Here is a 24815-nt window from a genome sequence, read left to right as displayed (position 1 = left end):
TGTGAAGCTGGAGGGAGGGAGGGAGGAGATTTGAAATGAAGGGACACCAGTGAGGTAAGTCACAGAAAGTAAAACCAGATTTTTCATCATTAGTGTATAAGAATGCCAGAGATTTCTGTGCATTAATTTTGTATCCTGCTACTTTACCAAATTCATTGATTAGCTCTAGTAGTTTTCCGGTAGCATCCTTAGTATTCTCTATGTATAGTATCATGTCATCTGCAAACAGTGACAGCTTTACTTCTTCTTTTCCTACTTGGATTCCTTTTATTTCTTTTTTTTCTCTGATTGCTGTGGTTAGAACTTCCAAAACAACCCTCAGAATGGGAGAAAATATTTGCAAATGAAGCAACTGACAAAGGATTAATATCCAAAATTTATAAGCAACTCAGGCAGCTCAATAACAAAAAAACAAACAACCCAATCTAAAAATGGGCAGAAGAACTAAACAGACATTTCTCCAAAGAAGATATACAGATTGCCAACAAACACATGAAAGAATGCTCAACATCATTAATCATTAGAGAAACGCAAATCAAAACTACAATGAGATATCATCTCACACTGGTCAGATTGGCCATCATCAAAAACTCTAGAAACAAAAAATGCTGGAGAGGGTGTGGAGAAAAGGGAACACTCTTGCACTGCTGGTGGGAATGTAAATTGATACAGCCACTATGGAGAACACTATGGAGGTTCCTTAAAAAACTACAAATAGAACTACCATACGACCCAGCAATCCCACTACTAGGCATATACCCCGAGAAAACCATAATTCAAAAAGAGTCATGTACCAAAATGTTCATTGCAGCTCTATTTACGATAGCCAGGACATGGAAGCAACCTAAGTGTCCATCAACAGATGAATGGATAAAGAAGATGTGGCACATATATACAATGGAATATTACTCAGCCATAAAAAGAAATGAAACTGAGTTATTTGTAATGAGGTGGATAAACCTGGAGTCTGTCATACAGAGTGAAGTAAGTCCGAAGGAGAAAAACAAATACCGTATGCTAACACATATATATGGAATCTAAGAAAAAAAAAATGTCATGAAGAGATTAGTGGTAGGACGAGAATAAAACACAGACCTACTAGAGCATGGACTTGAGGATATGGGGAGGGGGAAGGGTAAGCTGTGACGAAGTGAGAGAGTAGCAGGGACATATACACACTACCAAATGTAAATTAGATAGCTAGTGGGAAGCTGCCGAATAGCACAGGGAGTTCACCTCTGTGCTTTGTGACCACCTAGAGGGGTGGGATAGGGAGGGTGGGAGGGAGGGTGACGCAAGAGGGAAGAGATATGGGAACAGAGCTATTTTAAAGAGTAGAACCAGGGGCTTCCCTGGTGGCACAGCGGTTAAGAATCCACCTGCTAGTGCAGGGGACACGGGTTCAAACTCTAGTCCGGGAAGATCCCACATGCCGTGGAGCAACTAAGCCCATGCTCCACAACTACTGAAGCCAGCGCGCCTAGAGCCCGTGCTCCGCAACAAGAGAAGCCCGCGCACCACAATGAAGAGTGGCCCCTGCTCACCGCAACTAGAGAAAGCCTGCGCATAGCAATGAAGACCCAACACAGCCAAAATAAATAAATAAATAAATAAAATATTTTTTTTAAAAAGTAGAACCAGCTGTTTCAAGTCTCCCCTCCTCTATGGAGGGTCATAAGTATTCATAAGAATACTATGACCATGGGTACTGGAGGCCTAGAGCAGTGTCTAAATGAGGTGTGAGTCATGCCCCTTGCAACTTACCACCAGGTGCCGTGTGAGACGAGAAGGCAGAATCCAGAAGGATGCACCCCTCTCTAGACATCCATCCATCCATCCACGGGCTTACACAACTGGATTCGAATCTAGTTTGGGGAGGCTCCAAAGCCTGCATTCTTCCCACTACATCTGCATTCCCACCTACTACCAACCATTTAGCATTCAGCCACCATCCACCCACCCATTCACTTTCTATCCCCCTATCCATATATTCATTCATTGGCTTCCCATCTGCCTATTCATCTACCCCATCCATCTAACCATCATCCACCCATATGTCTATCTGTTCCACCCCCCAACCTGTCCACCCCTACTCACCTAACTGACCTCCCCTTACTCACTTACTTATTCACCTACCCACCCATGTACCTCTACACAGACACCTATCTATTTACCTCAACCATTCATTATCCATCCATCCATCAATACATCTCTCCATCTACCCCTCTACTCATCACCCATCTAAGTATCCACTTACCGTCCATTTCATCTATTCACTATCCACCCATCCATTGATTCCCCCCATAGACGCCCTATTTACCCATCCACCCACACAGCTACCTCACATCACCTATTCATCTAGTATCCATCCAACCCATCTATCCACCCATCCATTGATTCCCCCCATAGACCCCCTATTTACCCATCCACCCACACAGCTACCTCACATCACCTATTCATCTAGTATCCATCCAACCCATCTATCCACCCATCCATTGATTCCCCCCATAGACCCCCTATTTACCCATCCACCCACACAGCTACCTCACATCACCTATTCGTCTAGTATCCATCCACCCATCTATCCATCCATCCACCACCCTTCTGCCCATTCAATCATCCCTCTACTCCCATATTTCCATTCATCACTGCCACCCACCCATCTGCTCAATGCCCACCCACCCAGTCACTCCCCTATCCTTCCACGCATCCTTTTTACCAGCACTATCTGTGTGCCAGGTTCTATGTTCCAGGCTCACAGCTGAAGGGGCTGGGGAGCAGGACAGAGAGCAAACAGTGAACATTCACTGGGATGAAGTCTTTGCTGGAAGGCAGCAGTATGGCTTGGCATTCAAGGCCTGGGTTTGGAGCCAGGCTGTCCGGTTCTATCCCTGGGTCTGCCACTTACTAGCCATGTCACTTCGGGAGGCTAGATTCAAACCCAGGGCTGTCTGTCTCCAAGACCCCTGCCCTTTCCACTGACTCTTATGCCTTTCAATCTGGATCTGGAAGGAAGGTAGCATGGAATGATTTTTCCACACTCTGAAGGAATTAGAAAGTCTCAGTTTGCTCAAATAGGAACCCACGGACCAAGACAATGATATGAAACCATATGGTTGGCCCCGAGAGCTCACTTCCATGACTAGCCCAGAGCCTAGTTATCTATAATTCAGGAGGAAACGAAAAAGGATTTTACATATCTTACTAGACAAAGCCCAAGTCTACCGATGCAAATTGGCTAGTTATCTCCACGATGGCAGGAACATTTAATTTTCTCAGCCACTTTATCAAATTAATTGTCAGCTTTGTGACCAGAATTCTGAGTGATGGATGTGAATGCTCTCAACGTCCCAAACTCAAGCGTTAGATTCCAGAAGGAAGTGCTCTGTGATGGAGACCCTTGATTAACAAGAACAGAACACATTAAAATTTGTAATAATTTGGGCTGGAGGCATTTTTCAAAGGCAAAGCACCACATGACACTAAAATAAAATAGTTACCAATCAAACTAATTTCAAATCAAGCTATTTCACACCATGAGGATGGAATCAGTTTCATACCAACATTGATCTGCAGCATCAAACCCTAGGTGCGGCCTGGCCTCCTGTTCCAGGGTGATGACCAGCTTTCCTTTGCGCTGTGTGCTTTAAAAATGGGAAACATTTCAAGTGCTGTCACGCCTATTCATGTCATTTCACTGGTTATAAGTCTCCTGAACTGTGTGGAATCGTGGAGTGGCAGTGGGGCATGGAGGGAGAAGGCAGGATTTGGAGCCATACAGAATTCGATCAGGATCCCACCTTTGCTATGACTGGCTGAGGGGCCTGGGGGAACTTGCCCAGCTTCCTGAAGCCCCTCTTTCCTTACCTGTAACATGGCCACAGCACCACCTCTTTAAAGGAGAAGATGCACTAATGCATAGTATCCATCTGCCCTATAACAGGCACTTTATAAAGGGCAGCGATTTTTATGATGATGATTTGCAGTGTGGGGATACCCCCATTTCACAGATGGAGAAATTGAGGATCAGTATGTAAAGCTTAACTTCCTGCCACAGTTCTGATGAATGTCTCCCAGCAAGGAGGCCCCCACAGATGGTTCTGCAGGCCTCGTTCTGGGGGATCAAGGCTGAAGACCTGGAGAAGAGGAGGGTACTGGAAGGGGGTACACACAGAGTGGCTGAGAGTCAGGATCCAGAAATGGGTGAAACAGGAAAATAGGCTCATGGGGAGGGAATCCAGCCCTACAAGTCACGGTGGGGGTCCAGAGGGGCCTGTAAACCAGGGAAGGCTGGGCATGGAACTGGCAACTGGAACTGGGTGTCCAGCCTGGTTACTGGTCTCCCCTCCTCTGGGCGAGGGACACCGCATGCCATCTGTGGCTGCACAGCAGCCGGCACAGCGACCAGCCTGGGGCGGGTGCACAGTCAATGTGTGTTGGAAGTCTGGGCGGGTGAATGCAGGAATAAATGCCCAGCCAGGTTTCCACCACTCATCAGCAGCCTGTCTGCACATGTTGGCAGGCTCTGTCTCAACACACCGAGGCGGGGAAGGATGCCAGTCCCGATTAAATGGATTAAAAGGATGTCTTAGCTGGACAAAAATTGGATGACCATTAGAACTGGCGAGCTCACAGCCCTCGTGGACAACAATTTGCATGAGTCAACAGGCATGGAGCTTTTTCTCTTGTGGCCAAGGGAGTTGAGATAGGTTGTTATTTTGTGTGTATGCGTTAAGAGTTCGTTAAAGAATTAAGGCAAAATGATGTTTGACATGGCACTTAATTGATACAGTACTGTGTTGGTCTGATAATTTTGTGCATAATTGATATTACTAGCAAACACTTGGGCAGTGCTGACTGGTGTTGTAGGGGGGCTGTTAAGTGCTTAACGTCTGTTAACTCACTGGTCTTTACAACAATCCTTCATATGGAGTAGGTTTTAATACCCCATTTTACAGATGAGGAAACTGAGGCAGTAGTGAGGCCCAAGGTCACAAAGCTAGCATGGATCAGGATTCAAAACCAGGCAGTCTGATTCCAGAGGCTGTGCTTTTAGCTGTTATGTATACTGCTTCTCTACGGTTAATAAAAAGCAGAGTCGAAGTTACCAGAAAGTTCTGAAAGGGAACACTCCAAATTGAAGAATGGTTGTCTGTTTGGGGACAGGGGGTGGATACTGAAGAGAAGAGAGCAAACAGTCACCTGGTCGAATTGTTTGTACACTGCAAGAATCCCGCCTCTAGCGTCCCTAGCAGAGAGCCAGCCAGTCTTAACCCAAACCCCACACTGCCCACCTCCCAAGATAGCCCATTTCATGCGGGAACTGCTTAAATCCTTAGAAGCTTTTCCTTCATATAGAATTTCAACTGAGAAATCTGCTGCCTGAGAGCTCCTCCCCATTGGCCTTTGTTGCGCCTTCCGGAATTATTCAGCTGATTCTAATTTCTCTCTCATGGGACGCTCCTTCAATTCTTAGAAGCCCCCTGGACCTCCATCATCCATCTTCCATCGTCCCCCAGGTCCACCCTGCCCCACTCTCCGCCCGCTCTCCAGCTTGGGAGTCCTACTTGTAGGAATTGTATCAAAAGCTCCCAAGCTCTTTGGGCTTCCAGCTGGGCTTGGCCCATGGGGAGCCCTGGCAGAAATCAGGAGCAAGGGCAGTCGAGTTTGGGCATCAGGTCCCCAGCTCCTTTCCTGCACTGTCACCTGGGGCTGCTGGGAACATTGGAAGGTCGCTGCTCCAATCAAGGTAGCCTTCTCCCTGGATGACCTCCCTCTCCTCATCTCTGTCACCCACCGGGTGGGAACACCTTGCCTTCTCCGAAGCCCCAGTTCACTGCACAAGCTTCTATGATGCCTTTACAGCCACACCTTTGTAAAGTGTCCTTTGAAAATAAATTATCCTTGGAGTGTTTCCTCTGCAACTCTGACTGATATAACATGTTGCTATTCTCCCATGAGGTGTCTCTTCCTTAAGTAAAAACTCAGTATAACTGGCTGTTCCACTTTCAAACCTCATCACTTATTGGGAAGACCACCTTGTATGCAATACTTATCTCACAAATTCAGTAACAGCCTTTGGCCAGAAGCATTACAGTTCTGTCTATTTTATCGGCTTCGCCTGAAGCAAAAGCTATTTGAGGGAGTCTTAGGATGGCGTCAGCTATGCCATGGGTGTGATATAGCAAATTGTAGGGGATTATCTTACTGAGCACCCTCTCTATATACCCCTTTGCAAATGGATGAGCTCTGGGAAAATGGAAGGGATGGCAGCCCTGGTTTCTGAGTGATAGGCGTTGAGATTTGATGAGTTCATCCTCACTCAGCACCTCCTCATTTAATACCCACACCCACCCTTCCAGATAAGAATTAACAGCATCCATTCTGAGGGTGAGAAAAGGATGAGAGGGGATGAGGAACTGGTGGTAGGTCACACAGCTTTTCAGAGGGGAGCCCCGGCTCAAATGGAGGATCTGGCTCTTCTCATCTTCCTAGCTAAGTGCTCCTCCCTATACACTGGCACTAGTAGATTTCTCTCTAGATTTAGAGGCGGGGCTGACCTTTTACATCTGAGCTGGCTTAAGGATGAGACTTGCTGGGTCCTCACTTCTGTGCGCTGGGGGCCTGATGGACAGGTAGCCACTAAGGGTGTTCACCAAACATTCTGATTTGCCCCTCTCTGGGCACGCAGCAGGATTGCACCCCCTGGCTCCTCTGGGGCTGGGTGCGGCCACGTGACCAGTTCTGGCCCGTGAGCGTGAGTAGAAATGCTACCATCAGGCTGGAGCATTGCCGATGCAAGGCCCTCCCGAAGTCTCTTTCCCTCTGTCACTCTCACGGCCGTGTTCCAGAGATGCTCCTTCAGTCTGCGTCCTGGAATGGTGGGGATGGTGACACGGCAGCAGCACCCCCCAGCTAACCTGCCATGAACAGGAAACAGACCTCTGCTGTTGTAAGCCGCCAAGATTGGGAGTTTGTGCCTCTTTAGGTTCAGAGAGGGGTTCTGGAGATTCAGACACTGGTCTGTTGGTGAATAGTGGCCTCAGTCCAATTCTGGGCCAGAGAGTAACCATGGGAAAACCCTGGGGCTACAGATTGAAATGAACTCTTTGACGGCCAAGGGACCTGAATTGGTGTCCACTTTGGGGCCGGTACTTCCATGCCTGGGCAGCCAGCCCTCCCTGTCCCCTATTCCCTCGCCCCATCCATGTACAGTTACCACATTCTACCTGCCCAGAGGAAGGGAGGAGGTCAGACAGAAAGCCAAGAGGGACCACCTGCCATTTCTTTATTAACCTTCCCCAGACCTCAACATCTGTCACTCCCTATTCTTTCCTCTCCTGGGCTCTATTTACCCTATGCTATCGTCCTTACTTTCCAAGTGGAGTGGACCATCATCATTTTGCCTTTCTAGTGAATTTATAAACCTTACCTCCCTCTCACAGCTATTGATTGGCCTAAGGGCAGACACATGACCCAATCAGCACCAATAAGAGTTCTCCAATGGCCAGATCTGATTGGTCCAGGGACTAGCACCTGACCAATCAGAGTCATTCCCTGGGGTACTCGAATTTGAGATCAGGAAAGCATTCTCCTTCTTGTCTTTCCTCAACTCCCTGTTTTATTTACTTTCTTGAATTTGGTGGCAGAGCTGGGAGACTCTGGAGCTCAGTGTGTAGAAAGAACTGGTTTACAGTAAAAGAAAATGACTTTGATGTGCAGAGAAAAACAAATCACCGGAAGAAGGAAGGAGTGAGTTCAGGCAAGGTTCCTGGTCCCCGTCCCAGTTACTTTGGGATCACATTGCATTCCAGCACTTCCTGTGGCTACATGAGTCCTGCAGTAAGTTTCCATTTCACTGAAGCTGTTTTCTTTTTGTTTTCATTCCTTGTAGCCATGGTAGTCTCAGAGAATTCACCATTTATGCTGGTATCTGCCTCTCTAGACTCCTAGAGCCACGATTTGTGTAGGTTAAGCCACGGGACTTAGGTATGTGTTTTATATATATATATATATATATACACACACACACACACACACACACACACACACACATACATATACATATATATATATACATATACAAACACACACATATATATACACATCCCAAAAAAACCCCTTGTAAGTCGAAAATATCCTAAAAGTCAAAAATGCATTTAACATACCTAACCTACCGAACATCATAGCTTAGATTTTCCTAACTTAAACGTGCTCAGAGCTCAACATCATTAATCATTAGAGAAATGCAAATCAAAACTACAATGAGATATCATCTCACACCAGTCAGAATGGACATCATTAAAAAATCTACAAACAACGAATGCTGGCGAGGGTGTGGAGAAAAGGGAGCCCTCTTGCACTGTTGGTGGGAATGTCACCACCACCACCACCACCATCATTTATTCTAAAACAGAACATTAGGTCCTATTTATAATTTTCAAATTTACACATAGCCTCATTTCACATAAGGCCTATAAATATTCACATAAAAAATTAGGGTACCTCTTTTTTACTAGAGAAAACCGATTGAAGGGAAAGTAAAGATGGGTCTTTAAGTGAGTTAAGTCTGAGCAGACCAGTAAGAGCATGTGCCTTACTGCTCGGGCAACGGGGTTGTATACACTCAGGGCGATCTGTCAGGGTCTGCGTGTCTCCCTTGGCTGACTGAAAACCAAGGCTCCTATCTTTTATTGGTTGGGATTGATATGTCAAGATCAGTCACCCTTTTTCACCTGGCTGAAATTTCCTTTGATGGAGAACCGAGTGAAAAGGACAGAAGGCCCTGATTCCCGTGTGATTTCTTGATTTCGAGTTTTCATGAAACTTGAGTTTTCGAAAGAGCCCAGAATCCAGTGGATGGAAGACGAGAGTTCAAGTCCTTCATCCTCCAATTAAGAACTGCAAGAGCTTGGGAATAATAATAATAATAATAATAATAATAATAATAATAATAATAAGTACCTCAGGAAAATGTGATGAGTAAGGATTAGACCAATGGTTCTCCATTGGGGGTGATCTGCTTGCCAGGGAACAAGTGGCAATGCCCGGGGTCATTTTTGGTGTCACAGCTATGGAGGTGCTACTGATATCTAATGAATAAAGGTCACAGATTCTGCTAAACATACTACAATGCACAGGACTGTCCCCACATCAAAGAATTGATGTCAATAGTCATCAAGTGTCAACAGAGCTGAGGTTGAGAAGCCCTGGATTTAAGGAACAGGATCTAAAACCATAAAATCATGTACAGTTACTGTTAATAATATTATTAAACATAACATGTACAGTGTTCGATTTTTAAAACGTAATGTTTTCAAGGGCTCCAAAGGTAGCTTAAATGTGCTTTTAAATGTTTTTATTTCGTTAAGCAGATAGAAAATTCAGTTCCTCAAACTCCTTTCGCACCAGGGGCTTCTTATCCTGCAAAACTGTCAAATGCTATTGAAAAGACCTTTGGGAAAAATCACCCCTGCTCGGATCTTTGGCCAAAATAGGAGGACAAGCCCCACAGTGCACTTCTCAAACTAATGGCAGCTCAGCTGCCCAGGCCCTGGAAGCCCCGACCAGTCCCTGGAAGCAGATGCTCCACCTGGCTTGGTGGCCTTTTGCCAGCTGAGACCATTAACCAATAATAGCTGCATTTCCAGAAAATTAGGCAGTGCTAATTTTAATCTTGTTCTCTGTTTAGAAACTGAAGTCCAAAGAGGTCAGACCAAGGGCATCTCCTCCACGTTTGCACAGTGGCCTAAGAATGTCTGCATCCCACCATCTCCCCTGCAGGCCTCAAGCATCCTGAGGACATGGTCCTACTAGATCCACTTCCATGACCCCACGTCTCAGGTCAGGACTATAATGTATCTGTCAAAGGGCTGAATGAGAAGCTTCTATGGGAGCTGCCACAGTAGATGCCTGGCCCGTGTCCCCTTGGCACTTCATGCCTATGACAGCTTCCTCATCCCACGGAGGGAGGGGAGCCTTTTCTCTGTCCAAGAGTTTTTTCTACTTGAGGAAGCACACTTGGGCCATGCAAGAGGTAGGTAGCTATGCTGGGGCGGTTAGAGCCGTCAGCAGTATTCTTCCACCCACGAGGGCTCGAAGTTGCAGGTGAATGATCCAGGGCAAAGGAGGAAGAGGGCTGGAAGGTTTGCAGTGTGTATGGCTGTTAGCATAACTGACGCCATCTCGGGCCTGTTCATTTCCTCCTGTCCTTCCACTGACCCTACCTAGGACCGTACTGTGTAGTAAATCTCCTCTCTGTCGTCAAAGGGTTTGTAATTAATAAATATTGTTTAATGATCCTGAGGTCCAGGTAGCCTCTATGCTCTGTTAGTCTCCAAATAATGATAAAGACCTTCGCAGACATATCCCTGGCACCCACTCATCATAAATCAGATAAGGCCTTGACTTAGGAATGCAATCCCCGTCTTCAAGCACTTACCCCCATACCCTAGGTTAACTATAAAATTGTGATGGTCCCTCGGAGATGCGGCGTGCAGCTGCCGATGCCTCCAGATTGCCACGTGCCCCCTCCAATCCGCGTGCAAGTTACCCGCGGTAAACTTCACAACTGTACTTTATGGAGCTGCCTGCCCCTTTGTGTGGTCTCAAGGCACCTTCTCAGTTTGTTGGGCACTTTTCATTCCTTCTGTCCTCGGAGACAGTTTTAGATGGCGAATTCTCATGACTCAGCCCAGAACCAACTGGAGGGTGCACGGTTTGGGCCCACTGGTCTCCTGCAGAAATTCTCATCCAAACGACTGGAAGAACATGTTACAGTGCAGATCCCGAGGCCCGTTCTCTCAGCTTCTGATTGAGAAGTACGCCGTGTTGGTTTCCTGGGTGCGGGGCTGGGGAGCTGTAACACGGTACCACCCGCTGGGTGGCTTAGAGTAACAGAAATGTACTATCTCACAGTCTGGAGGCCAGAAGTCTGAAATTAAGGGGTTGGCAGGGTTTGTTCCTTCTGGAGGCTTTGAGGGAGAATCTGTTCCAGGCCCCTCTCCTGGCTTCTGTTGGCTGTGGGCCATCCTTGGCTTTCCTTGGTTTGCACATGCACCTCTCCAATCCCTGATGCCATTTTCACACAGTCTTCTCCCTGTGTCTGTGTCTCTTTTCTTATTAGGACACCAGTCATATTGGATTAAGGGTCCCCTGCTCCAGTGTGACCTCATTTCAACTAATTATATCTGCAACAACCCTATTTCCAAATAAGGTCGCATTCTAAGGTCCTGGTGGCTAGAACTTCAGCATATCTTTTGCCGGGGTGGGGGACATAGCTCAACCTGTAACAGATGCAGCAATTCTAAATGCTAACGACCCCCCGGGAGATTCCGACATGAACCCCTGTGACTATGACACTTCCTTCTGGTTCTTCTTTACAGAGCCTTCTGCAGAGACAAGGCCTGTAACAACCGTACACGGAGCAGGACCAGTCTGTTGCACTTTGACGGCCGGGCGTGCAGATGATGAAAATGGAAACAGGACTGCTGGAGGGAGGCAGCGAGGGGCAGCGTGGTCCCAGCGGAGCACGAAGGGAAGCCTGGCTCGGCGTCCTGGCGTCCCCTGCTGTCACCCCACTGGCCACATGTCTGAGGTCGGAAGGAAGGTACTTGACTTAATTTGCCAGCTACCCAAGTGCCAACACAGCAGGTGCTTCAAAAACAGGACTGCAGAAATAAGTGCAGGAGGAATAGCGCCGACTTTTTTTTCTTGGTTTAAAAGGAAATCTCTTGCTTTGGGGCAGATTGTGCCTGCCTCATGCATCGACTTCTCACAGGCACTTTTGCAGATGAGAAACCGCAGCAGAGAGGGTTATGGGTAGATGCAATGTGGCTCCCTTCCCATGTACATTGTGGAGCAGGGATGGGGTTTGACGTGGAGGGGTCGACGTGATGCTCAGACAGCATCCAGACACCAAGCCGTCCACCTGGATAGTTTTATATGGTGGGTGGGGAGAGGCTGGGGAAAAGGCACTGCTCCCAGCACACCTGCTCTGACAGGTAGCCTCAGAGCCACTGGGGAGGTGGCTCTGCCTCAGAGCCACTGGGGAGCACCGGAGGTGAACAGAGGCAGGGATGAAAGAGCAGGAACCTCGGTGAAACCCACGCACATCTCCCCTTATGGGCCATCTTCTTTCCTGCCTCCTGCTTTTGCATATGCTCGTCCTTGACCCCGCAGCCTCCACCTGGAAAATGACTTCCACCCGGAAAATGACTTCCACTCTCTCTCTGTTAACGGTGCCAGCCTCACTTCAAATCCATGACCACAGCTCTCAAAGGGGCTGTCAGCACGGCTAGGCGATCCTACTCCATTTCCCTATCCATTCACTTTTCCATGTGAGAAAGAACACCTAATTGGTCCAAGCCACTAAATAGTTAGATTTCTGCTAAAAGCAGCCAGATGCAACCCCTAAACAACACAAGGAGGGAGATCTCAAGTTCATTTTCTTTTAAAGGCAAACAACTTGGATTCCTCGGATTCTAGACTGAAGCATCTTCTGGCACGCAGCACAATACGCAAAGTGATTGCTATCCGCTCGGGTCCGTCACCTCTCTGCCTTTTCACAGGCTCACATGTGTCATCCAGACACTCTCTGAGGACCCTTCAGACATGCCTGGACTGATAAAGGACCCGAGGCAAGGTTGCCTGGAGCCCACCATCACTTCGGTCCAAAGTGCCCAAGCAGGACTGGGTGTCTACCGCTGGGAGGAGACCATGAGCCCCAGAGCAGGCGAGACCACAGGGAAATTGTGAGGAGCTCACAAGCCTGACGCACTGTGTTGCAGAGGCACTTCCCGTTCTGCTGGCACCAAGGACGTGGTCCCGCAGTGGGTGAGGCTTGCTGCCCAGCTTGGCGTGTGTGTCTGGGCTAACCTGGGCATCCACCAGCCCTAGAGCTTTAGCTGACCAGGATAAATGACAGGCTGCAGTCTCCTTCACCTCCCCCAGTGCCCACTGGGAATGGGGCCCCGCCCTGCCCACCGACCCAAGCGACTCTGCCCCCGGGGCCCTCACCGCCTGCTGCCCCACCCTCCACGCACGCTCAGGGAATACAAACTTCTTCAACGGCCGTTGGTCCCTGTGTCTGCTCGTTCTCCGTGCACTGTCCTCACTCCTGGAACTCCACGCCTTGCCCTCCTCGCCCCTCAGGACTCAGCCGGGCATGGTGCCTCCAGAAGCTTCCCTGACACTCAGGCTGAGCCTGGCACCCGCTCTCGGAGCCATGCCTGGGCTGCCATTTTCCGTATCATGCCTCCCCAGTGCTGCCGTCACCTGCTACAAGCTGAAAATTGTGGAACACTGGTGAACGCCCAAGGGCCAACCTGGCACGTGTCCATCTGGCCCTCCTGGAGGTAGGGAAGCGTATCCGATCATCTCCGCAAGCCCGAGGCCTAGCTGCGTGGTGGCCAAATGGGGCTCATGTGCTGTCAGTCCTGCCTACAGGGTTTCAGCTCCTGCTGCACGAGCCCACGGCTGCCCAAGCCTCTGCTCTGACTCATCAGGCACAGGCGGATGAACCCCCAGGTAGTAATGTCAGCTGGGACCAAGCCTGAGCCTCTGCTTCCTTGGCTGCTGTAAGGGCAGTCATGCGGCCAGGTCAGACCCCGGCTTCGCCCCTCCCAACTCAGCATCATCCTATCTCCTGGCAGCCCGTGATGCTGGGGTCCTAGCACAGTCCACACCACCTTACCCCATCAAATAATAACAAGAACAATGGCAACAACAACAATAATAGTAATCCCTTTCGTGAGTCCTCCTACCATGCCAGGTATTGTATCAACAGCCTCATTGAACCTTACAACAAACACACTGCAAGGGAGTGATTCCCACTTTGTCACTGCTGAAAATGAGGCTCAGTGACGTTAAGTGACTTGCCTTAGGTCGCTCTGGTAGCGGAAGAGCCAGGACTTGATCCCGGGCAATTTTGCTCCAGAGCTTGGGCACGTAACCATCTGTAGGCCTGCCCCTCTGCGCCAGCATCCTGTGTGCCAGCTTGGTCCTCCTGTGGCCACCCCACTTCACATGGAGACCCTGAGGCCCGGAGAGGTGAAGTGAGTGCCTTGCTCAGGCCACATGGCAGAGGCAGGATTAGAACAAGGGGGTCCACCTGCTGCTTCCCTTCCAGCATCGTGGCTGGCTTCACGGGGGGCCAGGGACCCCGATTCCCCCAGGGAGACTTTCTGCCCTTGGAAGGGCTCTTCCCAGCAGATGCTGGTGGTGGACTTACTTCTCTCTGTTGAATATGATGAATTCTTTCCGTACCGTCTCCAGGCACTGCTGGAGGTGTCCGTTCTGTCAAAGAGCACAGAGAGGGGACTGTAAGTGATGAGGCATCATCCAGGGAGTGAGGACGAGAAGAGACTGATCTAAATGGGGCCACGGATGCTCGGGGCTGGGGACAATCAAAGCGGCTGGAGCAGCCCTGATTGTAGCGGCGGCTGTGCCACGGGGGGTGGGGAGGGGGGCTGGCAGACAGAGATGCTTTTCTCCATTTTAAGCCATTAAATCCCATTTAAAAGCCATGTTAAAACGGAATAGGAATTGAAAATCATGACCTTGGTTTCCTGATCACTTGAATGTTCGTTAGTCCTAATTAAGAAGCATGGTGAGGAGAGGGAGAAATTTAAGGCCATCGTGCAAAGGTGTTCCTTCTCTTCGGAACAGGTGCCAAGGACCACCCGCCCCAAGGATGCTCTGTAATACACGTCTCAGAGGCTGCCTGGATATCGAATGTACACTGCATGCCTGTGCAGGAACCCCACACCCTTGTGTGCCCTTACGTACACACACCCAGCCCTTCCCAGGCCAACTTCTGCATTAGGCTCTGCAGGCACTGGCCTAGGCTCCACGATACTTTTAGGGGCTATAGAGATGTTTTGATTTCTTTTCAAATAAGCTGAAAAAAAGGAACTTTTAACATTGAAAGTTATATTCATCTTCCTACCAATGTAATCATGCATTACGATTTTTAATATATTTTAATGGAGGAAGGGGCAGTTGTGGGTTGAATTGTGTCCTCCAAAAAGATATGTTGTGGAATGGATAAAGAAGATTTGTATATATACTATGAAATACTACTCAGCAATGAAAAAGAATGAAATAATGCCATTTTCAGCAACATGGATGGACCTAGAGATTGTCATACTAAGTGAAGTAAGTCAGAACGAGAAAGACAAATACTGTATGTTATCACTTACATGTGGAATCTACAAGATGACACAAATGAACCTATCTACAAAGCTGAAATAGACTCACAGACATAGAGAACAGACTTGTGGTTGCCGAGGGGGAGGAGAGGGTGGGGGAGGGAAGGAGTGGGAGTTTGGGATTAGCAGATGCAAACTATTATATATAGAACGGATAAGCAACAAAGTCCTACTGTATAGCACGGGGAACTATATTCAATATCCTGTGATAAACCATCAAGGAAAAGAATATGAAAAAGAATGTATATATGTGTATAACTGAATCACTTTGCTGTACAGCAGAAATTAACACAACATTGTAAGTCAACCATACTTCAATAAAAAATAAAAATATTTTTTAAAAGATATGTTGAAGTCCTAACCCCCTGGACTGGTTAATGTGAGCTTATTTGGAAACAGGGTCTTTGTAGATGGAACTAGTTAAGCTGAAGTCATCCTGGAGCAGGGTGGGCTCTACATTTAATGACGGGTGTCCGTAAAAGAGGGCCGTGTGAAGACGCAGGAAGGAAAACACCCGGTGAAGACGGAGGGAGAGATGGGAGTAATGCAGCTGTGAGCCAAGGGATGTCAAGGGCTGCTGGCCGCCGCCAGAAGCTGCAAGAGGCAAGGAGGGACCCTCCCTATAGCCTCTGGAGAGAGCAAAGCTCTGTCGATACCTGTCGATACCTGGCCTCTAGAATTGTGTGAACACATTTCAGTTGTTCTAAGACACCAAGCGTGTGATACTTTGCGATGGCAGCCTAGAAAATTAATGCAGTGGCCCACAGAGTGTGGCGTTGGGTGCCTCCACAGTATAAAACCTTTGCAGAGGGTGCTGGGGGCCACTCAGAACAGTGCTGGGGTCGCTCAGCATCATCTCTTCTGGTCTTTCTCACAGATACGGAGGTTCCTGCACTAGGAACAGCGCTAATGTGAAAGATGAGGGCACGGATATGTCCATCTCCAGTGATGCTTTCACGGGGTCCTGCTGTGAAAGACCACTTGTTCGATGGAGGCACTCTATTGACTGCAAATGAACGTATTTGGTGGGGCAAAGTGACAAGCCCCCCATCTGGCTAAGAAGCAGCTCAGTCATATTCACTGGAGTATAGGATTCCTCTCTGCCTGGGGCCTGCTCCTGAGACAGCACTCACCAGAGGACAGCTGTCCTTTGTGCCATCTTTGGACCTGTTCTTTGCCAACCTCTTCTTCTTTTTGTGAAGTGGTTTGGATTCAAGAATCATTTCTTCAAGTTCAAATGTGGGATCACAGTTCAGTCTCCCTTTCTGAAAGGAAATGGAAAAGAAAACACGGTTTGTCTTTGTTCCGTGCCATTGAATTGTATTTTCATTCATCCATTCATCCAATCAATCATTCATTCATTCAACAAGTAACAATGAACTCCTCCTATGGGATACATCAGCTACACTTTCTCCCTGATAATGAACAGAGACACATCATTCATTTATCCCCATAATCCTGCCACAGCCCACTTATTAACATCCACAGGTTCCCTTGATATCCTTACGGGTGTTCATTTCATGAGGTTGAGTTCAGTTTTCCAATCTGTTCTTTTCACTTACTCTCCTTCTCATGTCATGACTACCTTTTCTATAAATATCATTTTTAACAATTCCATTAAAAAATACCATTTCTGGCCAAAATCTACCCAGTTCCCATCCTGGCTCCCTGTTCTCCTGCAGCTACAGCCAGCTGACCCTCAGGCCTGGCCCTGCTCTAGGCTGGGCTCCCGCCACGTTGGTCAGGAGCAATATCGGTCTCCCTGGCTTATCCCGGGTGGCTCTTTGCCATCCTGAGACCCAGCCCGGGAGGCTGGCCCTCTCAGGCAGCACAGTCTGGTGGTTATAACATCAATAGCTCTGAAGGTGCTCAGAAAAGACAACTACCCAGTTCTGCTGCTTTCTGATCTTTTTTTTTTTTTTTTTTTTTTTGTGGTATGCGGGCCTCTCACTGTTGTGGCCTCTCCCATTGCAGAGCACAGGCTCCGGACGCGCAGGCCTAGCGGCCATGGCTCACGGGCTTAGTTGCTCCGCGGCATGTGGGATCTTCCCGGACCAGGGCACGAACCCGTGTCTCCTGCATCGGCAGGCGGATTCTCAACCACTGCGCCACCAGGGAAGCCCTGCTTTCTGATCTTGAACAAGTTTTTAACTTCTTTGGGACTCAGTTCATTATCTGTAAAGTCTGGATAAGCATTCCTCCCTCATGCAAGATTAAATGAGTTAATAAATTTCTCCATGTAGGGCCAAGTGAGAAGTGAGTCCTTGAGTAGCTGTCCCTGTTCCTGATTGGATGGGGGCCAGGGAGGAAAGGGACCAGGCACATCCCCGGGGGGCCTGCCAGCCTCACCTTTCACCTGCATGTCTTTGAGGGAGACATATAACCTCTCTCTGCCTCAGTTTTCTCATCTGTGTAAAATGCAGCAGGCTCAGTGGGTTGATGAGCACGAACTGAGACAGTGTTTGCAAATCGTCTAGAATGGATCCTTCCTGATCCATGGCAGGCCTGCAATGACTGACCACTCACTCCCCTCTGCTGCCCTGCAGTCCCAGCCGCCTCCCATGGGAGCCCCGGCCTTAAACCCCAACTTATAAGCGAGGGCCTTGCTACCTGCCATCAAACTTGCCTTGGCCAGGCTGCCTCACCCCCTCGATGTCAGCCAGTGCCCTGCCATGGTCAGGGCAGGAGGAGGAACCAGGGCTTTGCAGACAGAACTGGGGCAAGGCCTGGCTTTTCCACTCACTAGCAGGTCCCTCAACCTCTCTGGCCCTCAGTTTCCATAACTGTAAAATGAGGGTAAGTGCTCCAAGCTTGTGAGGCTGGGGTGAGACAATGCAGGGAAAGCTCTTAGCCCAGTCCCTGCCACAGGGTGGGTACCAACCAATGTTAATCACAGTTATTATTATTATTGTGCTGCTGGTGGTCTGATGGGGAGCAGTACATTCTACATTCTTTTCCCGTCTCAATCCTGGAGAGAGGTTCCAGCAGAACAGTCCCCGCTGGGATTGTCTGTACTGACAGCTCTCCCCCACCTGCCCCTGCCGGGATCCTCACACCGCCAACTTCTATGGCTCCACTAATAGTCCCCTTTCCCTTGGTGGCACATCTGTCACCCCCCCACTCTCCCTCTCCCAGTGACCAGGTCAGATTCCAGGCCCAAGTCTTTCCTGGCCTGATTTATCTTCCCTCCCCTCCCCTCCCCTCCCGTCCCCCTCCCCCTCCCCCCTCCCCTCCCCATCCCCCTCCCCCCTCCCCCCTCCCTCCCTCCCTCCCTCCCTCCTTCCCTCCCTCCCTCCTTCCTTCCTTCCTTCCTTCCTTCCTTCCTTCCTTCCTTCCTTCCTTCCTTCCTTCCTTCCTTCCTTCCTTCCTTCCTTCCTTCCATGGAGGCTCTGGATCCAGACTGCCTGAGGTCAAGCCCTGGCTTTGCCAATTTCTCACCGAGTCATTGTGGGCAGTTTGCTTAACTTGAGACTATTCACTTAAGCTGAGACTACTAACAGGCCCCCCCCCTTCCCTGTTGTGAAGCTTATATGACATAATGTACGTGCAGCTTTAGAACATGCTTAACCCTATTGGCTACTATCATTAACTGATCCATACTCATGTGACAAGCACATATTGATGTCTTCTAGCAGCTTCTGGGGTCACCCATTGCTCTGGGATCTCTCTCAGGCAAAGGTCAGCCAACCCACCCTCTGAAGCTCTCGGGTAATGGCAGATGTACGCAACAGAACGTTATGGACCGCTAATGCAGACCTAGGCACCTGTCCAGTGGGGAACCGGGGAGGGTGAGATCCACTCCAGGTAAGGGGGTGGAGAGGTTGGCTGGGAAAACGTCCCAGAGGAGGCAATGACTGAGTTTGCTCCTTATCCAGAAGGCAGTTACCAAGACTCTCCAGTGGACCACTTGCTGCGTTTTACGCTGAGTCTGGAAGGAGGGGTAGGAGATTTCCAAGTGGACAAGAAAGGCATTCCTGGAAGAGGAAGCTGTGTGTTCACAGGTATGGAGCTAAGAAACAGTGTGGCCAGAGGGGACAACTGCAGGCATCTGGGTGTGGACCTCGGAAATCAGGTACAAATCCACCCTGAATCTCAGTGAAACGTGATTCCTCTGGTGCTCAGGTGACCGTGGCCAGCAGGGCCCCCACTGGACAGCTTCTGGCGTCTTCCTGCCTGCCTAGGTGGGGGACCCTGCACAGGACGGGATGCCATCGAACAGGACCTCACTCACATTGGGTACGAAGCCGGGCATCAGGGCCTTCTCCCACACCGCGTCCCAGTTCATGTCGGCCAAGTAGGGTGCGCTCTGGACGTCACCGAGGCTGGACAGGCGGCTCTTGGGGTCCTTGGTCAGGAGCTGCAGGCAAAGGGCAAACGTGCTCGCTTGGGCAGTGCACCCCACCGAGGTTTTGGGGGGAATCCGAAGGTGGAGTCTTGGGAAAATGAAGGTGCCCCTGCTTTCTGCGTTCCATGAACGTCCTGCCCTGTTTGGGCTGCTGTGCCGGAAGCATCACCTACACTCATCTCTTTATAGCCAGGGAGGAACTGAGGGGTCAGGCTGCTGGAAGGTCATCCAGCAATGGGCTCTCTGGACAAGGACTAGATTTTCGCCTGCCATGCTCCCCTTGGGAACTCGCACCCTGTGACATGCCACCTCTCAATGAGGTCTGCAGAGGCTTCCAATTAAAAATAAAAAGAATTAGCCACCTCGTCTTAGGACTCTCAGCTTGGTAATGGGATGCACAAAAGCATAATAAAATTTCTCCCTGGACAGCTATGAGGTGACCTCTGCAGTCTGATGGAATGGCCTCATTTGCAGCCAAGGGGTCAACTTTTAGCTTCCCTTCAAATGGAGTTTCTGCTAATAAGGGGTGATGCAGTAAAAGAAAAAAAAAAATAGCCGTACAATATTACCTTGCATCCAGAGGGGTTTTCAGCTTTCAAAACACTAGCTTATCTGGTGCAAGAACACTGAGGCTAAAAATGAAAGATGGGGCCCAGCCCTGGGAGGCCCACTCGGTAGCAGTGTGGCCCCGGCTGAGCTGCTGGCTGTGCTGTGCATGTTTACTCCTCTGAAAGTAGGAAGGATAATGGTGACTCTTCCACTTCTGGCTCATGATTCAGATGAGACCCAAAGGGGATGGATGAGGACCCGGGACACACCAAGGCAGGATGCCACACCCAGCTGCTGGCAGGTGGGAGCTGGAATCAGGACCCCCGCCGGTCGGCTCCCACCTGCCACTGCAGCGAGTGGGCTACAGTCACTCCATGGGAGGGGCACCTGGCAGGGTCCCACCTACTGATCACGGTGGCCTCTAAGAACTGTCCCCAAAATGATGGGTACAGATTTAAACAGAGACGCTGCTTCGATGCCCAGGGCAGGGCGGCGGTGGAGGGGGGTGGTCACCGTTTAGGGCAGCAGTTCTCTGACTCCATGGGTGGGTGGGAGGTGGAGGTGTTGGCAGGTGGGTACAGCTTCCAGGTGATTCCAATCAGCAGTTAGTTAAGGACCACTGACATCTAAAACCCAGGGGGTGAATCTCTCCTAAAGCAATTTAACTAAAATGAGTAATTCCCTAAGTCATCTACAGAGTTTGGGGGGATTAAGAGCTGACGTCTGGAGTTCAGAGAGCTTGGATTTAAATCCTCCTCTGCCTCTAACAGCCCTGTGGCAGTGAGTGAATGATCTGCTTTCCCGAGCCTCAGTTTTCCCATCTCTACTATGGGGGCACTAACGCTACTCCCCTCGCAGGGCATGTAAGGACTAAATGAGCAGAGCCCCCATAAAACATTCCCCCAACCAGTGCTGGCTGCCGTCGTCATAATTCCTTCATTAAAGGTGACCGGTGCTGACCACATGCGAGGCTCGACTCTGTGTCTCGGAGGATTCCGAGTGGGTTTAGCCGAATGCCAGCCTCAGAAGGAGGGCGCCACGACCCACTGCCCATGCTGAACTCGAGTGTATCAGAACACAAACAACAGGGCCCGCCCCACCATCTCTGATTCAGCAGGTCTGCGGGTGGAGCCTGAGAATCCGCATTTCCAACAAGCTCCCAGGGGATGCTGGTCTGGGAACCACCTTGGAGAACCACTGCTTTATTCTACTAGCAACAGTTCCCAGGAAAAGTCAGGAGACGCCCAATGTCTTAAAGGTCAGTGAGTTAAAAGGCGATTTGTAAAATTTTTGAAGAGCTATAGGCATTAAATATTTCTAATTATCAGAAGCTTGTCGTGAAGTGAAAAGAGCCTGTGGGCTTTGTGGTCACAGACGTGACTGCAAGCCACCCTGTCCAGCGGCTTTGTGATCTTGATGCGGGATGGTGAGAGTGCTTCCGATGAGGCGTTAGAGCACCGCTGACTTCATTATTTCCACCACTGTCCCGCCATTCGTTTTCTCATTCCTTAATCTGCTGCTGGTCTGCCTGTTACTGCACTGAGCGCCCAGCTCCCTGGCCAGGCGGGCTGGCGGCTGCCCCCTTACCTTCTTCAGCAGGGCGACCATGCCCTTGCACCACGTGGAGGAGTAGTGGACACGCTCCACCTTGAACATGTGGAGGATCTCATCGATGGGAGTGGCCGAGTGGATTTCATATGGCCTCTGCAACCAAAGGACAACAGGCGGCATCAGAGAGAGAGACCCCACGTGGTTAAAACATAGAGACCAGACTTGTGCTTGCCAAGAGGGAGGGGGAAGTGGGGTGGGAGTTTGGGGGGGGGTGAGATGAATTAGGAGATTGGGATTGACATATCTACACTATTGATACTCTGTATAAAATAGATAACTAATGAGAACCTACTGTATAGCACAGGGAACTCTACTCAGTGCTCTGTGGTGACCTAAATGGGAAGGAAATCCAAACAAGAGGGGATATATATGTATGTATAGCTGATTCACTTTGCTGTACAGTAGAAACTAGCACAACATTGTAACGCAATTATACTCCAGTAAAAATTTTTTTAAAATAATAAAATAAAATCAGCTCTGCGCCTTTAAGCTCCAGGCTCAGCCCTAATCTGTTTGCGTGGCTGTGGAGAAACCCAGGTCCTTCGACAAGGAATACTGGCACATATTAAGATCCACATTCCATCTGCGTCAGGTAAACAGTTCTACTAATGCTCGGTTTTCACTCATTGGCCTTAGGATGTCTTGACTCAGAAAACCAAGTGGCCTTTATAAGGTAAAGTAGTTACATGTTCTGCTGGTGAAAGTGATTTGGGCAGCAGGGCACTGGATATACTCATTACAGAGTGCAGGTGCGTCTCTATTGCAGGAAACTCAGTTTATAAAAATTGCCCGTTTACCGAGAAATGGAAGACACAGGAAAAGAACTGCAGTAGACCTGTTGTTTTAACTGTTAGAGCTGAGCTGGGCCTTGGGGACCATCTCATCCAATGTTTTTTTCCCCCAAATCTTTTTACTCAAAATCCCAAACATAGAACAGATGAAAGGGAATAACAGTTCCCTGGACTATTCAAACCTCCAAAGCCTGGAGAACCATGTTCTTCCCGTATGAACTGTTGAATCACCTTTCAGGGTCCTATACTTCCAGGAAACACAGCTTGAAAACCCCTCCCTTTGTGGAGATATAAACCCTGGAGGGGCGAGAGGTCCCAGAGTTCATTTCCCGCCAGGTTTCTGACTCCCAGCTGAGGGCTCTCTCTGTTTGCTTTACCGAGGGACAGAAAGGGGGTGCTCAACCCAAGGGCTGCCTCTCTCCCTTTCTTGGGTTAATATACCAACAGATTCCTCGTCTCTGTGGTTGAGCCCACCATCCGGTGTGTACCCAGCGGTTCTTAGGTCTGCTCCAACCTCTAGGAGCGCCATACCCCTTCCTCTATTAGCCATCACCCATACCTTCTCTGTCTACTGAACCCTACGGAGAAGTGCTGACAGAGGTCAAAGGCCAGGGTAACACCACGTGAGGCAGGTGGTTGGGGGGAAGCAGAGAGGGTAGAAGTCCTCGTGGCACCATTGTGTGGGCTTTTAGGGCTCCAGCCCCTGCTGCAAGGCCATGGGCCAGTGATCCGACATTCAGAATCTCATTTATTTATTTATTTGTAAGAAACTAGACTGAGACTTTTATTTATCCATCTGTTATTTAGTCAGCAAATATTGTGTCCCCAAGGTATACCAAGCTCTGCTCTAGGGGCTGGGGAATATGTTAGTAAATAAACAACAGAAAAATCCCCACCTCATGGAGTTTACATTCTAGTGTGGGGAAACAGACGATCAAAATACATAAAATAGATATTATATGGTGTTACGTGTCTTAGAGAAGAAGGAGGGCCTGAGGTGTTTGTGGGCGGGGGGAGGAGGGGAGTTGCAACTTTATTTTTAAAAATTAGAGTATAGCTGATTTATAATGTTGTGTTAGTTTCAGGTGTACAGCAAAGTGAATCAGTTGTACATATATCCACTCTTTTTTTAGATTCTTTCGCCATATAGGTCATTACAGAGTATTGAGTAGAGTTCCCTGTGCTATGCAGTAAGTCCTTATTAGTTATCTATTTTATGTAGTAGCGTGTGTATGTCAATCCCAATCTTCCAATTTTATCCCTCAGTAAGTCAGACAAAGACAAATATCATATGATATCACTTACATGTGGAATCTAAATAAAGGGTACAAATGAACTTATCGACAAAACTGAAATAGAGTCACAGATGTAGAAGACAACGTTTGATTACCAGAATCTCCTTTAGTCCCCTTGATTACTCTATGGCAGTGGTTCTTAACCGGGGATAATCTGTCCCTCCAGGGGACATATGGCAATGTTTGGGGACATTTTGGTTGTCCTTACTGGGTGGGGGCAAAGTCCTGCTGGCATCTAGTTGGTAGAGGCCGGGGATGCAGCTAAACATCCTACAGTGTACCAGGCAGCCCCCATCACAAAGCAGTACCCAGTCCCAAGCGTCCGTAGAGCTGAGGCTGAGGAACGCTGTGCTTTGCAACCGCTGTTCTCCCCATCGGATAGACAAGAAACAGGCTCACCCCAGACATTCAGAAACGGTGCAACAAAGCTGGGATTTGACCCCCAAAACAAAGCCCAGACTCTCGCTTGACCACCATGCTTTCGCTTCCACGGACAGCACCACACTGCCTACAGAGTGAAGCCGGTGCCTCCAGCTGACCTCCGGGTCCTTTCTAGACAGCCCCCAGACTGTCCTTCTGACTGCTGGTCAGTCTAAGATGTTTGCTGTGTCAGCCTCAGCTGCGCTTCCCGGTCTCTGCTCACACGGTTTCCCAACCAACTCATATATGATCCCCCTTAACGCTTCCTCCCTCAGAAATTCTTCCCTGCTCCTCTAAGAAGTCATCAGTGCTGTCTCTGCAGCCACCTGTCTCAGAATCATCACCACATGCACATTTATGTAGCAGTCAGCATCCCTCCTGTGTGCTGGACACCGCGTGTGCTCCGCCTACATTTTCTCCTGGAATTCCCACGGTGAGCCCGCAGGCCGGCCTCATCATCCCCATTTCATGAAGGAGGAAGCCAGGGCTCAGATGAGTTAAGTGACTAAGGCGGAATCACAGCATCAAGGCACACGGGGTGTGGATGGGAGCCCGGACCTCTGCCCGCCGGGCCCGGGACCTCCCCACTAATGGT

At 49.2% G+C, this 24815-nt stretch overlaps 1 protein-coding gene across 3 annotated transcripts in view; it reads right to left on the bottom strand.

The window, feature by feature from the left end:
• The window catches only part of STK32B (serine/threonine kinase 32B), a 338968-nt gene that overhangs the window by 5120 nt on the left and 309033 nt on the right, over nt 1-24815 (bottom strand). For 2 of the 3 annotated variants that reach the window (XM_059066571.2, XM_067036964.1), the window contains 4 exons: nt 21691-21807; nt 19441-19566; nt 16343-16474; nt 14231-14295 (listed from right to left, as the gene is read on the bottom strand). In XM_059066571.2, coding sequence (XP_058922554.1) covers nt 14231-14295; nt 16343-16474; nt 19441-19566; nt 21691-21807 — 440 coding nt within the window. The remainder of the gene's footprint in view (nt 1-14230; nt 14296-16342; nt 16475-19440; nt 19567-21690; nt 21808-24815) is intronic. The other variant, XM_067036963.1, reaches the window with a different exon arrangement.

Source organism: Kogia breviceps, chromosome 6 (genome assembly GCF_026419965.1).
Source record: "Kogia breviceps isolate mKogBre1 chromosome 6, mKogBre1 haplotype 1, whole genome shotgun sequence".
NCBI classification, from domain to species: domain Eukaryota; kingdom Metazoa; phylum Chordata; class Mammalia; order Artiodactyla; family Physeteridae; genus Kogia; species Kogia breviceps.
Note: the sequence above shows the minus strand (reverse complement) of the source record. Positions and strands in the feature narration are given on the sequence as shown.